General features: G+C 39.2%; 1 protein-coding gene across 1 annotated transcript in view; it reads left to right on the top strand.

The window, feature by feature from the left end:
* The window catches only part of BTBD8 (BTB domain containing 8), a 98,759-nt gene that overhangs the window by 16,704 nt on the left and 63,316 nt on the right, over positions 1 to 18,739 (top strand). The window contains exon 3 of the mRNA XM_045547538.1: positions 10,063 to 10,256. Within this exon, the coding sequence (XP_045403494.1) occupies positions 10,063 to 10,256 (194 nt within the window). The remainder of the gene's footprint in view (positions 1 to 10,062; positions 10,257 to 18,739) is intronic.

Raw genomic sequence — 18,739 nt, 5'->3', positions numbered from 1 at the left:
GGTAAGAGACCACCCTTCCTAGAGTTAAGCTAATTCCTAGAGATAGTAATTCCTAGAGATAATGAACATGCCTCTGATATGAAAACCAACCAATCCTGAGTCCATACACCCACTCATACGCCCCCCTCCTCTATTTGATTCTTATACTCCAGCAGGCAATATTCTTCTACCCTAATCATCCCACAGCCAGGTACCAAACAACTGGGGATCACCTCTATAGCCCAGAGCCTACCAACATTGTTCAAACTATCCAACTAATTCTGCTTATTGCTTACCTTACCTTGCTCATTCCTTTTCTTGAAAAATCACAGTAAAGGCTTTTGTCCATGCTTTCCCCTTGTTTTTGCTGACTTTTGCTTCCCTGTGTTGCCCCTTCACGTCATGGTGTGCCCCCTCTTACAAATTATAAGAAAAAAATTATCTTTTCAATGGCAATTGTCTCCTGACCTCTTGGTCCCACTATACCTGAATAAACCCAATTTTTATTTTTAAACACTTATGAATGTCACTGCTATCTCCAGACCATTCTTCCTTCCTTCTTCCTAAACCCCCTATTATCAAATCTTGTCTTACCAATGTATACCCGGGACAATCATCTACAGACTACCAGATGAGTCTTCGCCATTCCTCAAAGATTTTAGCTACTGATTATTATCAGTTTCTCTACTAATATAAGTCTTAATAATTGCAATTGCCACATAGATGATGTTTCCCCAATAACCACTCGTCTCAGTTCCTGCAATTCCTGTCTTCCAGTAATCTTGTTCTCCACCCTACCTCAGCTACTCACTGCCATGTCAAATCCTAAATCATGACGTTACCAATAACTGCAGCCTGCCATGATCTCGATTCCAGGCAATTCTCTAACTTCTACCTCTTATCCCACTAGCTTACTCCCTTTAGGACTCTAACTCTAATAATTCATCAACTCCATCAGGACCTGCAATTAATATTAATATATTTTATTGTCTTTTGTCTTCTTAAGTCCTCATTTTCCTCCTTACTCAGCTTAAATTCCTTCACTATCATTGTATCACTCCCTTTGCATACAGCCTCAGCTCCCTTGTCCTCTTTGCATTTATTTGCTTGTCAAAACCCCAGATCTTATATCCAACTCTTTAACTTCTCCACTTTTGCATCCACAAAGCTGAAAGTGGCAGGAAGAAATACACAACCATGCTAACCAGTCTCACTTTGAATTCATTGTGAACTTCAAGTAGGCTTAGTGCTGATTGTCAGTCATACTATATGCAGTCAACTATATTTCCTTAGTCCGTGATTTCCTACTTTCCTAGAGGATTATTTCACCCTTGCTCTTTTCCTGAACCTGCTCTTCCCCCATCTTCATTCTCACTTTTGATGACCTTTCTTTCTGTTTCATTGAGAAACTCAAAGCACTTAGAAGAGAACTTTCACAAACTTCTTCCACATCTACTCACTTACTTGCATCTGTTCCCATATGTTTTATCTTCCTTCCTGTTACTCTTAATGAACTGTCAGTGCTTCTAAAATCAATTCCTCCATTTGTCCACTAGATCTTATCCTATTCCTTTTCACTTAGCCAGGGAAATTGCTCCAGCAATTTTCATTTTTCCACAGAAAACTTCTCCTTTCTTGCATATTCTCATCGGTATGTATAAGCATGATTTTTTTCCTCCACCTGAAAAACAACAAAACCTTATCCTGACCCTACCTCCCCTCTAGCTAATACTCCTTTTCATATCACAGCTCCTCAAGAATTATCTATCACACTCTCTGCAGTTCCTTTCTTTCCATATACCACTTTTTAAAAAATTGAGATATAATTCATGTACTATAAAATTCACCCTTTTAGAGTGTATAATTCAGTGGTTTTAGTATATTCACAATGTTGTACAACCATCATCACTAATTCCAGAATATTTTCATCATCCCAAAAAGAAACTCCATACCCATTAGCAGTCACCACTTGTTTCCTTCTTCACTCAGCCCCTGGCAAGCCACAACCTACTTTCTATCTTGATGGATTTGCCTGTTCTGGGCATTTCATATAAATGGAATCATAACAGTACATGGACTTTATGCCTGGCTGTTTAAACTTGGCATGATATTTTCAAGATTCATCTATGTTGTGGAATGTATCAATTGTTCATTCCTTTTATGGCTGAATATTTCATTGTATGATAGATCAGAGGTCACCAAGATCATTCACAGATTTGATGATTTGCTAAGAGGACTTACAATACTCAGCATATAGTCATACTCAAGTCTATGACTTATTACAGAAAAAGGAAACAAAGGAAAAAGGGACATAAGGTGAAGTCCATGATAAACAAGGCACAAGTTTCTAAGGGTTCTTTCCCAGTGGAGTCACACAAGACATGCTAATTCCCTTAACAATGAGTTATGACAATGCTTCTGAAATGTCGCCAATTATGGAAGCTCATTAGAGGCTCTATGCCCAGGGATTTTATTGGGAATTGGTCATGTAGGCACTCCTGCCTGACATGTACCCAAATTCCAGACTTCCAGAAGAAAAGCAGGTTTTCAGCATAAACAATATTGTTTGTTTAAACAGTTTAGACATAGTGAACCACCTTTATATTTAGAGAATGCTAAGAAGATTCACGAAATCCATGATTCCAGACAGCATCCAAGGGCTAATCTTGTAAGCAAGTCTTTCAAAGAATAGCAGTCAGGCCTGCTATGTTAACTATTTTCTGTATGTACAGAAGATATACTGTATTTTATTTACCCATTCATCAGATGATAGGCATTTGGATTGTTTCACCTTTTTGACTGTTGTGCATAAATCTGCTATGAACATTTGTGTACAAGGTTTTGTGTGAACATATGTTTTCAAGTCTCTTATTTCATATACCTAGGAGTAGAATTGCTGGGTCATATGGTAGTTCTGTGTTTTACCTTTTGAGGAACTGGCAGATTCTTTTCCAAAATGGCTGTACTACTTTACATTACTACCAGCATGTATGAAGTTTCTAATTTCTTTTTGATTATATAGTGACATTGATATTTTGATGTGGATTGCCTTGAACGTGTCAATCACTTGGGGTAGTATAGACATTTTAACATTGTTGATTCTTCTGATCCATGAGCATGATATGTTTTTCCACTTGTTTACATCTTCTGTAATTTCCTTCCTCAGTCTTTCATAGTTCTCCCTGTAGAGGTCTTTCCTTCCTTGGTTAAATATATTCCTAGGTATTTTATTTTCTGTGTTGCTATTGTGAAAGTTATTGAGTCCTTGGTTTGATTCTTGGCTCGACCATTGTTGGTATATAGGAATGCTACTGATTTGTGTGCACTGATTGTGTATTTAACCTGAGACTTTGCTAAATTTATTTATCAATTCCAGGAGTCTCTTGGCAGAATTTTTGGGATTTTCTAGATATAAGATCATATCCTTAGCAAAGAGTGACAGTTTTACTTCTTTCCCCATTTGCATGCCCTCGATTTCCTTCTCTTGCCTGATTGCTCTGGCTAGGACTTCCAGCACTATGTTGAACAGAAGTGGTGACCGTGGGCAACCATGTCTGGTTCCAGTTCTAAGTGAGAATGCTTTCAAATTTTCCTCATTCAGTATGATGTTGGCTGTGCATTTGTAGTACATATAACTTTTATAATATTAAAGTATGTTCCATCTATACCTATTTTGTTAAGCGTTCTTATCATAAAAGGGTGCTGAATTTTGTCAAATGCTTTTTCTGGATCTGTTGAGAGGATCATATGGTCTTTGCTTTTGCTTCTGTTTATGTGGTGAATCACATTTATAGATTTGTGTATGTTGAACCGTCCTTGCATCTCTGAGATGAAACCCACTTGATCATGGTGGATTATTTTTTTGATATGCAGCTGAATTTAGTTTGCTAGGATTTTATTGAGAATTTTTTCATATGTTAATATATTCATAAGGGATATTGGTCTGTAGTTTTCTTTTTTTGTTGTATCCTTTCCTGACTTTGGTATCAAGGTGATATTGGCTTCATAGAACAAGTTGGGAAGGATTACTTCCATCTCTATGTTATGAAATAATTTCTGCAGTAAAGGTACCAATTCTTCCTCATAGGTCTAGTAAAATTCAGCTGTGAAACCATCTGGTCTGGGATGTTTTTCATTGGGAGATTTTTTATTGCTGCTTTAATTTCATTACTTGATATTTGTCTGTTCAGGAGTTTTGTTTCTTCATGATTCAGTCTAGGGAGGTTGTGTGTTTCCAAGAATTCATTCATTTTCTTAATGTTTTCAAGTTTATGTACATAGAGATTTTTGTAGTATTCAGAGATGAAAGTTTGTATTTCCATGGTATCAAATGTAATATCTCCTTTTTCATTTCTTATTGGGCTTATTAAGGTCCTTTCTTTTCTGTTTCTGGTAAATCTAGCAAGAGGCCTTTTTGTTCACCTTTATAAAGAACCAACTTTTTGTTTCATTAATCTGTGTAATTCTTTTGTTATCGATTTCATTTAGTTTTGCTCTGACCTTAGTTATTTCTTTTCTTCTGCTGGGTTTGGGGTGGGTTTGTTCTTTCTTTTCCAATTCCTTGAGGTGATTCATTAGATTGTTGATTTGTGATCTTTCTGTCTTTTGGATGTAGGCATTTTTGGCTATGAATTTTCCTCTTATGACTGCTTTTGCTGAGTCCCATGGATTTTGATAACTTGTGTCACTTAGTTCAAAGAATCTTTTTATTTTCATCTTAATTTCCTCCTTGACCCATAACTATTCAGCAGTAGGTTGTTTAACTTCCATGACTTTGTGTAGAGTTGAGTGTTACTGTTGGAATTGACTTCTAATTTTATTCCACTGTGGTCTGAGAAGATACATGGTACAATTTCTATTTTTCTAAATTTGTTGATACATGTTTTGTAGCCTAGGATGTGATCAGTCTTAGAGAATATTCCATGAGCTGATGAGAAGAATGTATATTCAGTAATTTTGGGGTAGAATGTTCTGTGAATGTCTGTTAGACTCATTTCTTCTAGAGTTCTGTTTAAGTCCTTTTTTTTTTTTTTTTTGCTTATTTTCTGCTTGGAAGATCTGTCCTGTTCTGTGAGTGGGGTATTGAAGTATGATGCTGCTATCATTATGTTCAGATCAAGTAGGGTTTGCTTTATGAATCTGGGTACAGCTGTGTTAGGTGCATAAATATTTAGGATTGTTATGTCTTCTTGTTGAATTGTTCCCTTCACCATTATATAACGACCATCTTTGTCTTTACTTTTGCTGATTTGAAGTCTATGTTATCTGATATGAGAGTGGCTACATAAGCTTTCTTTTGGTTGCCATTTGCTTAGAATATTGTTTTCCATCCCTTAACCTTGAATCTGAATGAGTTCTTGTGGGTTAGATGTATTTCCTGGAGATAGCAGATACGTGCTTTGTATTTTTTTATCCCTTCAGCTAGCCTATGTCTCTTGAGTGGGGAGTTCAAGCCTTTCACATTTATTGAAAGAATTGATAAGTGGGGTGGATTTCTGTTCATCCTGTTGAGTAGAACTTTATTGCTTTGTTTTACCTTTTCAGCCGTTGTGGGATCTGGGCTTTGACCTTTAGCTTTTGGGTGATTTTACACTGGTGGGTGTCTATTGTGCTGATCTGTGTATAATGCAGTTCTGAGTACTTCCTGCAGGGCAGGTATGGTCTTGACAAATTATCTCAGTGTTTGCTTGTCTGAGAAAGTCTTTATTTCTCCTGTGTATAAGAAACTTAGTTTTGCAGGATACAAAAATCTAGGCTCACCATTATTCTGTTTGAGAAGGCTGAGAATGGGCCCCCAATCCTTTTTGGCTTGTAAGATCTCAGTTGAGATGTCTGCAGTTAGTCTGGTGGGTTTTCCTTTGTAAGTTTCCTGTTGCTTTTGCTTTGTGGCTTGTAGGAGTGCCTCTTTTGTGTTTACTTTGGCCAGTCTAATGACTATATGTTGTGGTGATTGCCTCTTCACAGTGAATCTCCCAGGGGTCCTTAGAGCTTCTTGTACCTAGATATTTAGATTTGTAGGCCAGGGAAATTTTCCTCAATTATTCCCTCAAGTAAGTTTTCCAACCCTTGTGTATTTTCTTCATCACCTTCAGGGATGCCTATGATTTTTATGTTTGGCCTCTTTAAATAATTCCACATTTCTTGTGGATTTTGTTCATTCCTCTTGTTTCTCAGATCTTTCTCTTTGACTGACTTGTTTAATTCAACGGTATTGTCTTCAAGCTCTGAGATTCTTTCTTCTGCCTGATGTAGCCTATTCTTAAGGCTTTCCACTGTGTTTTGTATTTCCTTGAATGAATTTTTCATTTCCAGAAGTTCTGTTTGATTTTTTTAATAATGAGATTTTCTTAGTACATTTTTCATTCATTTCCTATATCATTTTTGTGGTGTCTTTGCATTGGGTTTCTGTTTTATTTTGTATCTCATTGAACTTCCTTAAAATCTATATTTGGAATTCTTCACCTGTCATTTCATTCTTTTTGTTTTGGTTGGAATCCATTGGTAAGGAGTTATTGTTTTTTGGGGGGGTGTCCTTTCACTCTGATTTTTCATGTTTCTGGAGTTCTTTCCCTGATTCCTTCTCATCTGGTTCTCAGTCCAGACCTGGGGGTGGTAGTTCTGGTTTATGGGGCTGTCACCCGGTCCCTGAAGATCAATCCCTGTGTGTGCCAGGGAGAGGAGTGCTGGTCCTGAGTTGTCTATGAAGTGTTCTAGCAGGTTTGGTGTACCTCTTGGGTTACCTCTGACCTGCTGTTTTCACCTCTTCCCAACAGTGTGTAGTGAGTTAGGTCCCCCAGCTTACTCTCAGTGATGGTGGGTGGTACTTATGAGTGTGAATCAGCCACACCCTGTTTGCTTGAGTTGGAAGATGCTATGATGAGCTATATTGTTGTTCTCCCTGTCATTGGTTGATGTTTGTGAGATAGAGCCAGCTACCAAGATGTTCTTTTGTGTCCATGGTAGACTCTGGTCTCCCATGTGGAGTACTTGAATGCCCCAAGCTTTAGGAGGGACCCTGTAGCTCCCAGGGGGGTTTTTGATCTCCACCACCACTGAGGTGGGGATAGGAGCAAGGCAATTCGTGGCTAGGTTGTGGGAGCCTGAAAGCCTTTGCAAAGCCTAGGCAGGGCTTGGAATTTGCTTTTCCTGCCACTAGGGGGAACCACCGCTAGGAGGGTCAGGACAGGCTCTCCAAACTGGGAGAGCTGTTCACAGGGGAGGGGGCTAAACTCTTGTATGCTAAGTGCCCGGGCTGTGTTCTTTCCACCTTGATCCAGCAGCATGGTTTTTCTGTGGGATGGGTAGGCGCTTCCCCCAAATGGCCACTCCTTGGGCCTCCACACACCCTATAAAATTGAGTTAGTAAATGCTGTAAAGGGTGTATAAATTGACCTCTCTGTCAGTAGGAGGCACTTGCCAGAATAAACAAGCTGCGTTGTTGTTTTGGGGTCTTGTGACCACCTCTTTCACTCAGGAGAAGCACTGGTGATAGGTGGGGCCCTGGAACTTTAGGTGAGTGCTTGTTCTGTGCCACAGCAGAGGCAGGTGTGGTGCGGCTGGTTGGGGCTGGATTGGGTGAGCTTTCCTTCAAGCTCCACAGAAGTTGGCAAGGTAGCTTTGTGGCAGGGGTCAAAGGTCTGCCCTGAGCTTCTGGGCATAGTCTCCAGGGAGGAGCTAAAGTGGCCTTACTCAACCAGAAAATCTGCTTGTGGAGGCAGATCCATCTGAGATTCACAAACTGGCAGTCTACAGTGGGCCTCACTCCTCCCCCACCTCCTCTGCTCCACGGTCTCCCGCTAGAGTCTGCTGACAGACAGGAGCCCAAGCCAGCGGAGCTCCACAACGACTGTGCTGTGGGCCAGGAGGCTCCCCACCTAGGATCCTGGCCTGAGCTGAGAGTGCGGCCCTCCTGTGCGGGAAGGGGTACCCTGTGAGCATGCTGCAGGTGGGACCCACACTGCACTGTCCCCCCAGATCTGACCATGCCAGGGAGAAGCACGCTGGTTCTGAGCCACCATGGGATGCCCAAGCGGGATCGATGTTCCTCCTTCTCGGGGTGTGCCCTACTCTAATGGAGCTACTGGGTAAGCAGCACCAGAGAGGGCCAGTGAGCAGGGAGCTCACAGTCTGAGCACCCCCCGTCTACTGCAGGATCCCAAGAGGAAACCCTGAATCCCCCTCACTCTCTGTGGAAGCCTCAGTGTGGTGGCTCAATTGTCTCTCTAGGCAGCCATGAATGGTGGAGGGGAAGGGGAGGAAAGGACTCTGTATGGAGGAATGCTAGCACTCTGGTGGTCTCCGACCCTCTCTCTGGGAGGCAGTCTTCCCAGAATGTCCAGGATTTGGAGTCATGCAGATCACCTGGGACCCACTGGACCCCTGTGACTCCCACAGTCTGGGCCAGAGTTGGGAAATGTCTGTGTGGGAACAAGCAAGATGAAACCTGAGAAGTTGAAGCCCCCGGGGGAGGACAGAGATGCACAGTGGGTGGAGAACCAATATGGCACCTGCCGTCCTGGCTTGGGCCTGTGGGGGTGGGAAGCGCCCCAGGGGGGCCCCCGTCCACAAGAAGTTCTCAGCTCACTGGTGGTAGCAGCCTCTGGGCTCGTGTGGGCAGAAAGTCTCTCCAGCAGCTCTGGAACCCACTGACTGTCAGAGATGCCAGGGAAGGAGAAACAAACCACTCCACCTACCTTCTCACTGGACTCCAAACCTGTCTCCTTGCTCCTTATTCTGCACTGCGGCTTCTTCCTGTGGTGTTTCTCAAAGAGTCTGGCACCCTTTCTTCAGACCCACATCCGATATATGTTTGTCTGTTCGTTTTTTCTCTTTCATCTAAAACTTCCTCTTACCAAGATGCCTGGCAGCTGGTGTCTCTGGTCAGCCATCTGGCCCAGAAGTCTTGCATATTGTTCTTATATCCTTGTAGCCTGCGAATTTGCTGAACTTGTTTAACTATTAGGATTTTTTTGTGAATTCCCACAGAATTTCTATATATAAGTCTGTCATCTGTAAACAGAGATAGCTTTACGTATTCCTTTCCCATTCAGATACCTTTTATTTCTTTTTCTTTCCTAATTCCCCTGGCCAGAACCTCCAGTAAAATGCAGAGTAGAAGTGATAAGAACAGAGATCCTTGCTGATCTTAGGAGGAAAGCTTTCAGTCTTTTACCATTAAATATGATGTTAGCTGTGGGTTTTTCACAGATGTCCTTTATAAGTTGAGGCCGTTCCCTTCTATTCCTAGTTTGTTGAGTGTTTTATCACGGTAGGATGTTAGACTTTGTCACATGATTTTTCTGCATTGATTGAGATGATCATGTGGTTTTGTCCTTTATTCTATTGATATTGTATATAACACTGATTTTCTTGTATTTAACCACTGCTGAAATCCTGAGATAAACCCCAATTGGTCATGGTACATAATTCTTTTTTTTTAGCCAACAGCATGCCTACAGATATAATTCCTTTTATATGTTGGTGGATTCAGTTCATTATTATTTTGTTGATGATTTTTTCATTTATTAATATATTAATAGGGAATATTGGACTATGTTTTTCTCTCTTTGTGATGTCTTTGCTTTTGTATTCGTAATACTGGACTCACAGTATGCGTTGGGAAGTGTTCCTTCCTCTTCTAATTTTTGGAAAAATTTGTGAAGGAATGGTGTTAATTCTTCTTTAAACATTTGCTAGTATTCACCAGTGAAGTCACCTGGTCCTGGTTTTTTCTTTGTGGGAAGTTTTTGATTACTAATTCTATCTCTTTACTTGTTATAGGTTTATTTCAGATACTCTGTTTCTTCTTGAGTCAGGTGTGCAAATTTGTGTTTTTCTTGGAATTTTTTGTTTACATTATCTAATTTTTTTGGCATTATATATTAATTTTTAACATTAAAAAGTTTATAGGCTACTTTTCAAATTTTCTGCTGTTTTAGATTGACCTTTCTACAGTTAGTCCAAATTAAAAAGGTTTCAATATATGTTACATATGAAAGTAGCACATTGGAGAAACTAGCTTGCTTGCTGTTTTCTTTTTAAAGAATCACCAATATTGTTTAACATTTTGTATTTTTCTTTCAGGAGTGTATATTCATCAAACAAAGACATAAACAACGAAGAGGAAATTCTTAGGAAAAAGATAGTGGAGAGTGAGATATCACAAAAGAAACTTGACTTCAGTTTTCAAAAGTGTAAAAAATCATCTGATTGTTCTCTTCAGAAGCATGAAATTCCAGACGATATCACTGATATAGATGACAATTTAATTTCCAATGGTGAGGTATTTTTTGTGGAGTTTTATAAAAATTTATAGCCATGAAAATAATTGTATTCTGATACAATTAGAGAAAAGCATACTTCAAAATCTGCTCAACTGATTTTTTAAAATAAACATGGAGAAATGAAAATGCTAGTATGGTCAACTCCCAGTTTTCCCAAATAATTGGAGATAGGGTTATGAATAAATCCACACATAATTCATAATTCTCTTTCTAACTACTTAAGCCTCTTCATGTCATTGTCCTTATTCTAATCTATACCAATAAAGAAGCTTTAGCAGACTACAGAGTCAGTTCTAACACAATATATCCATACCTTAAAAAACACTGTGTAACACAAAAATTACTGTTACACAAAACTTTATCAGGACACGTTAATAAAAATGATAACCTAATAAAAATGGTAGCCTAGTTTTACACATGTTAAATGGTTGGGAAATTCATAAATACTGTAATACATATGGCATTTTAACCTGAAAAAAACCTGAAGTTTGCTTGTGGAAGTGGGTTTCAGAAGGATTTTAGCTTATGAGTTATGAATTGGTAGAAAGAGGATATTAAAGATACATGGATGCGTGCGTGGGTGGATGGATGCATTGATTGATAGAGATAGATTCTGACAGGAAACCCAAGGTCTCTGGATCAGAGAATAGACCACGTATTACTCAGAGCATCTTAGTGCTAGTTCACATTCCCCAAACTCTGTGAAGCAACGCAGTGAGGGCCTGATGTTACCCTGCCCATGCAGTGGGATTGCACCACAGGAGAGGAACACCAACATTAGGAAACTCTAAGCTTTCATAGGCTTCTGGCAGATCTGTCTATTCTCCTCCCCAGAGAGAGGGACAGACCTTTACTTTGGAAGGTAAATAAATCTTCTCTGGGGAGGGAAAGGGAAAGTATTTAATAGTTTCACTACCCTGAAGTATAAGGAAATAGCTTCCCGGGGAAGTAAGTTTCTAAATCTTTTTGGAGTAATACATTATCTCTAGCTTCCAAGGCATGTTTGCTATTTCCTTTAACCAAGTTTATCAGTGCTCTGCTCAAAAAGGCCAGACAATGCAGATATAAGAAAATATTCATAGAAAATAGTTTCCCAGCAGTCGATTACCTAAAATCACATGGGAATTTTTAACACTAGATATAGATGGGTACAGCTCATAACACATGCAAGGCACTAAGGCATCTGGTAGATATTTAGATGTGTGTGTGTATTTTATATATTCTCACATGGCTCAGGTTAGCTGGGTGCAGTTTTCTGCATTGACCTAGTGTTCCTTGTGTACGAATTTACACCTAAGCAAATGCAAAATTTATGTTATGCTCAAATTGTTCCCTGATATATCAATTGTGTTGGATCAAACTCATGTTTTCAAAATAAATGTTATGGCAGAATTGACTGTATATGAAAATACCTGTTAGCTAAAGGATCTTATTACTGGTGTTTGGTGCAACAACTATAACCACCAAACTGATTTATCTTCGTTAGATTCCTTTTATATTATATTCACCATATCTAATTGTGAATGAATGAATAGACATTCTAGGCTTTGATGTAGATCCATTCATATACCTTTTTTTTTAATTTCAGCATATTATGGGGGTACAAATGTTTAGGTTACATATATTGCCTTTGCCCCACCCAAGTCAGAGCTTCAAGCATGCCCATCCCCCTGACAGTGCGCACCACACCCATTAGGTATGAATATACCCATCCCCCTCCCCCCACCTCCCCAACACCCAGTGAGTGTTACTACTATATATACACATAAGTGTTGATCAATTAATACCAATTTGATGGTGAGTACATGTGGTGCTTGTTTTTCCATTCTGTGATACTTCACTTAGTAGAATGGGCTCCAGCTCTATCCAGGATAATACAAGAGGTGCTAGGTCACCATTGTTTTTAGTGGCTGAGTAGTTCGTATACTTTATCTCAGTTTGTCTCATATACCCCTAAGAAGTAAGTGGTTATAGGACTAATTTTGTCAATAAGACCCTAAGGCCCAGATAGCATAAGAAACTTTCCCAGAGCCACACAGAATAATTGAAACAGAGTTGGTATTTGACATCCATTTTTTCTGCCTCTGGTCTAGAGCTCTGCCATGGCCCCATGCAGCCCTTTAATGTGGCCACACAAGTTTTGAATATAAGCAAAGAGCAAAAGAGCTCATGTACCCCTCAACTCCTTGCCCTTTCACTACTTTCTCCATCCCTCCATGGAAAGTCCCCATGTTCATCAGTAACCTTCCAGCTGTCAGTTTAACAGATACTTTTTGTCCACATCTTGTTAACCTCTTTGAAGTCCTTCATACTGTCAATGCTGCCATCCTTGCTTCTATGACACCATGCTTTCCTGATTTTCCTTTTTGTGGCCATTCCTCAGTCTCCTTCACTAATGAATCATCTTTTTGCTCCTTAAATAAATGGTATTCTCTAATATTTTTGAGCTTTGTATTTAACCACTGACTAGACATATCTGTGTAAATATACCTTTAGTGTCTCAAATTTAACCTGTCCCAAATTTAACCTGTGGGACTCTGTCACCAGTGACTGATCTTCACCAGATGTACTGACTAAAGTTTCTGGACTGGCAAAGCTATGATAAACAGTTGTTAAAAGGAAAACTACAGACAAAATAAATTTAGCAGGGCTTACTTGAGCAAAGAATGATTCAGGAATCATGCAGCACTCAGAACCAGAAGAGGTTCAGAGAGCTCTGCTCTACAATGTTGGCAGTAAGTATTTATAGAGAGAATATGGAAGTAAAGCACAGAAATAGCTTGATTGGTTACAGCTAGGTGTGTGCCTTATTTGGACATGTTGTAATCAATTGGCTGACTGTGATTGGCTGAGATCTGGCAGTCACCAAAAATACATACTCCTAAGTTAGGTTAGGTTTTGGTTTGTTTAATACAAAATTAGGTTGTAGTTCATTACATAGGAACTTAAAGTATGGGGACAGCCTTAAATCAAGTTTCGTTTAACGGTTCCCACCTTTTGGTCAGCCTCTCAACATTGAGAGGCTTGGGCATTGATGCCACTCTCTTATCACCATCAAAATGGATTTGTTTGGCCTCATAATGGAAATCGCAAGTCTCAACGTAAGGTCAGCTGAATGATTCTTTACATTCTTGCTGTTCTAGTAAAAGAGAGACCATTTAACACACAATGGATGGCTACATACAAATATTTAAGACTCCTGAGAGGGTATGGCACACTATTATGATGACAATCAGGAGGATAATGCCAAGAGGTAATACCAAGTGTATTCCTTAATAGGGACCCCTACAAACTAAACTGATCATAATCAAACAAATCAAGTTTAGGTAATGTAGACAATTTAACAGTATTTAAGTCCAGTTGGTCATAATCTGTTTGGGGCATGATGGCGATTAAGGACCATAGTTCACTGTAGAATGGTCTGATTTAAAAAGGTGTCCAAGTTTGCTGTTAGCCTGGTAACAGGTCATAGTAACCTGGAGACCCACTAGAAGAAACATAAAGATTAGAAAACCCTGGAAAAGCCAAGCTTCCCATCCACCATTTGGGATGCTTATAAATCAACTGTTAGCTGCTCCTGTAAACACATATGTTTCTTTCCCTTAAGAAATTAATGTATTTGGTGACAGTATCTAAAGAAGCAGCAGTATCAGCCACCTTTTAAGTTATGTGTTCTGTAGTAGCAAAATCAGGTGAAAGATAGGTACAATGTTCAGTTTTATTCAATACTATATACCAGCCCCTAACATGGACAAAGAGGAGACCTAAAGCTGCATAATGTCCCGTTAAGTGCTTTTGTTGAACATGTATGTTACCATACACCTTTTGGAGGTTGGCTTCTACTTATCTAACCCCCTGGGAGGTTTGGTTGGCCACGAAGTCCAAGATTTTATCCCAATTTATAGATTAGTTTCAAATTCCATGTAACCAGCACCCCACTGCCACCAAGAATGAGACCGCGGGAGCCCCATTGGAATCTTTCCATAGTGGAAACTAGTTAATCTTCATCTATTTCTGGGTGGTGCTAATTTTGATTGTCCACTATTTTGGCCTCTGATTATGAGAAGTAATACGGGGAACTTCAGGGGAAGCTGTTCAGAAGCAAAAGTGAGCCAGGACAAATAGCAAGATAGGCAGCCCTCAGAGTCTGGAAAAGGGTCACTTAGTGGCTCTTGAGCATGGTTCAGTTAAATCTGTCCACCCATGGGTCAGCATAACTCCTGAACAAGGTCCAGTAGAAATTTACTTTTTTTGTGTGGTTCCTTTATAGTATGTTGTAAGGGTATATAACCACATTTAGTAGAAAAGGATCTTGCTGGATTTAATTTAGTGACATTATATAAGCAATTACTTGTACCCACATAGATATCCCCAGGTCTTAAGAATGTGATGTCTGGAAGCATACCTTTTGCAGGCATCATTTGGATAGGTTTTCTATTAATATATTTGGTAGCAATTAGGTTATTAATTGGAAAGGTTAAGGTATTTCAGTAAGCATAGGAAAACAAGTAGCAGTGATGTTTAGAACATCAAGGATACCTTTTCACTCTTCCTTTGAGGTTTCAGGATGATTCTCATGGGAACATGAAGAGGTATTGGTGTTAGCGGAATTGTTTCTTGTTTGCTCTGGGTTTTTGTTTGTTTTTACTAGGTCATAAGCTTTAGTTAAAGTCATTCAGAGTTGATATGGTTTTAAAAAATGAAGTCATTCAGAGATTATGGCCTTATAGATTTTCTTGTTAGGAAATGGAGAGGATTAGGATAGCAGGAAATAAGAACAAAAAGAAATGAGGATACAGTTTTCATGATGGCAGAGAAGTCTTGATCCATGATCTTGAGAAAGCTGTCCATGTTTAGAATGTTGTCTGCTTTGGGGGAAAAACTTCCCTGGTCAGCTTGACCTTAAGGTCTCCAACAGATATACAGTTTCAAGAGTCTGGAGTGGCCCTCTCAAGAGTCATGAGATGTGAACTCAAGGCTTAAGGCCCTGAAGTTTTGCAACAGGGTGGGTGATAAGAAGAACTTGGTATGGTCCCTTCCATTGAGGTTCAAGGGTAGTCTTTCTCTGATGCCATTTCCAGAAGACCCAATCTCCAGGTTCTGGATTGTGAAAGGTTTGGCTGTCCTTAGTCAGTGGATCATGAAAGGCTGCTTTTACCTGATGAAAATACACTTTGACATAATGTTTTAAAGCCTTACAGTATTTACTCATATCAGAATTTGTAAGAGTGGGAGGAGACATACATGAGGTTCTATTATTGGGAACATAGGCCTTCCAGTAACTGTTTCATAAAGGATCAATCTATTTTTCCAGTGAGGTGGATCAGCTTGCCATCAAGGCCAATAGTAATATTTTTGGCAAAGACAATCCAATCAATTCAGTTAACTGTGCCAATTTCAGTTTTAAAATGCATTTTCCCTTTTTACCTTTCTAGAAGATCAATGATGATAGGGACAATTGTAATGCCATTGTGTTCATAACACTGTATTTAACTGCTTTATAACTTGTCCAGTAAAATGGGTTTCTGTATATCTGGAGCTTTCTCCAGGGATGCCTCAAATGAAATGTAATAACTTCTTAGCTATTGTCATAGCATTGGCTTTCCTACTCATGAAAGCTTCTATTCAGCCAGAAAGGATGCAGACTATTACAAGAACATATTACTATCCTATTGAAGGTGGCAGTTGCCTGAAATCCATCTGTAAGTGTCAAATGGCCCATCAGGTGGCAGAAATGTACCACCTGAAGTTTTGATCGTCTTCCCAGGACTGTGGGTTTGACAAACCAAACAGTGGTTATAGACTATTTTTTAGCAATTTTAGAACAGTCATCCCACGAATATTTTTTCATAATTTGTATCATGAGTCAGAATATTGGAATCTTTAAGAACTCAGGAAGGACCAGGTGGCCATCTGGGCCCTCCTTGAGTCCATACTTAACATTAAATCTACATCTTTCAGATATCAATTTTGTTTTATCAAATCAGGTGCATAGCACTGTTTATTAAATAGGTTATCATAGGTGATTTGATTTGGATCAGTCTTACGAAGTTTAATTCAGATTGGATATTCTAAAAGTTTAAGTACTAGCTGACTTAGCATGAAAATCTGCCAAGGCATTTCCTTGATATTCAATTAATTCTCATTTTGCTTGATATTGGGTTAGCAGTCTTACAAATCAATCAGTTTCTTTATTAGAGTTCTTCAAATTCTTAGTCCAAAAGTGTGATCTTAAAGTTATCAGAAACCTGTACTTGCTGGAGTCCTTTACATGAATCTCCTTGAAGGTGAAACAATTTAGGTTTATAGTTTCTTGCAGTAGCTTTCAGGTAAGTATCAGAGTAAAACAATTAACTGTGGGTAACAAGTCTTAAAATGACCATGGTTAAAGATAAGATGAGAATTCATTGTAATAATGATGCAATTGACAGGAAAATTTGGTTAGTTCTGTGACATACAACATTTTAAGATAACTAGAATTATGACTTATAGATAACATTATACCAGGACTATCAGATTTCTAGGAATTTCATATAATTTCTGGAACATATATTAATAACACATTCATAAAAATATAACTCAAAGACAGTTAAACATCATTTCTTATTTGACAGTGGTTCTCATGCAAATTTAACATATCAAATAAGTCTAATTAGTTTAATGTCTCTCTTTTTATAAAGAGAGAGAATAAATTCTTTTGTGATATGTCAGAGGCCATTTGAAAGGTTCCAAAGTTAGTCTGAGGTTAAAAAGACTTAATTTAGAATTTGATTTGGGAAAGTTTGTCACAAATATCAAAGGTTTGAAACAATTAAGTAGAATCACAGGTCACTGTGAAACGGTAGACATTCATTTAACCAGAGAAATAATTAAAAGACTTTAAAGTCAAATACAGAAATTTACATAGGCGTAGAAAAATTTTAGCTCTTTTATTAGGGAAGACTCAGTTTTCTTAAGTAATCAAAGACCTAATAAAGCAAGAGACCAATCCGATACTCCAAGAAAACTTTGTAACAATATACTTTTGATATTAAGTCTCAATTTTTTTTTAAAAAACATATTCAGATTTTAGCCAGCTTCACCATATATAAAATTCCTTTTTCAAGATTCTTCTTCCACAAACCTTTTATAACTTTCTTATTTTCATTTAGTTTTGCCCTGTACTCTTACCCTTTCCCATTAGTCATTCTGTTTTAGGACAAAAAATACTATTACCAAAAGCTCAGCACTTGTCCCCAAGGCCACATCAGAAGAACAAGGATGAGTGGTTTGAGAAGGAAAGAGGAGTTTATTAATTTGCCGGCAAATGAGGATGGAGACGCCTGTCTATAATGCCATCATCCTCATAATGGGCAGAAATAAAGAGCTTTTAAAGGGAGGCCATTCAGCTTTAGACAATTGCTGTTCAACTATAGTTGATGATTCTGATGGTTCCATCTCTGTCCTGTGTCCACCTGAGACAATCCTGTGACCTCTGCCCACCTAGGTGGTCCACCCAGACCTCCACCTGACTCCACCTGCCTAGTCCAGGCCGGGCTGTCTGTTCTGCCAAGCCATCTCCTATAGCACAAAGAACAAAAGACATTACCCTGCCCCTCCTGTTAGGTAGATAGTTAGGATCTGTGGCTCTTCTAGGGACAAGGTTGCCCTGCTTTGGTGCTATCTCCACAGCAAGTGTTCCACCTGGGAAGAAGGATGAAGGTGGGCACTCCATTTTGGTGCTGCCCCACCCTTAATCCTATTCTGAGTAACTGCCACACCTGGGGAGGGAGGGAATGCTTCCTTCTGGGAATTCGCTAGCTCAGGTGTGATAGAATTTAGAAAGTGACCTAGAGTAACCTAAGGGTAATTATTATGCCATTAGCTCGAATCTATATTGTGGTTCACCCCCCCTCCCGTGAGGACACCTGTTGATCATTTTGATAACATCCCACACCTCCTGAGAGCCCTCACCCAGATTGGGCTAATAAAAGGAAACAACCTGAGAATTCAGTGAGAGAATGGGTGAGTGAGTGAGTAAGTCAGTAAGTCAGTGAGTCTCTCTCTCTCTACTCTTGGAGACAGACCCTGTTCTACAATAAAGAGCTGCTCTTGTGAAACTGCTTCCTGTCTGGGGTTACTCTGTCATATTGGCCCTGCTGGTGGTTTTTCCAAGATAATAGTCTGGACTTGACACTTTGGTGTGTCTGGTCATTCTTTGGCCAAGAGCACACCAAGAAGTGAGGGCAGATTGCCACCCTGACACTCCCAACCACTGGCTTGAGGTAGGTATCCAGGTTTTAGTTCTCAAAAAGGAGTGGAGGTTGTTTTAAAGAGACAAAGTATTTTTGCCATTTTTTTTTCAGGCCATTGCCTCTGTGACAATATTCTTTTTCCCTTAATAACAAAATAACAACAAAAGAAACACATCCTTGTATCTTATAGCTTAAATTACCAAAAACATGTCTTTCCTAGCATACAATTTCCCTTATTATTTT

This window comes from Lemur catta, chromosome 3, assembly GCF_020740605.2.
Source record: "Lemur catta isolate mLemCat1 chromosome 3, mLemCat1.pri, whole genome shotgun sequence".
NCBI lineage: Eukaryota > Metazoa > Chordata > Mammalia > Primates > Lemuridae > Lemur > Lemur catta.
Note: the sequence above shows the minus strand (reverse complement) of the source record. Positions and strands in the feature narration are given on the sequence as shown.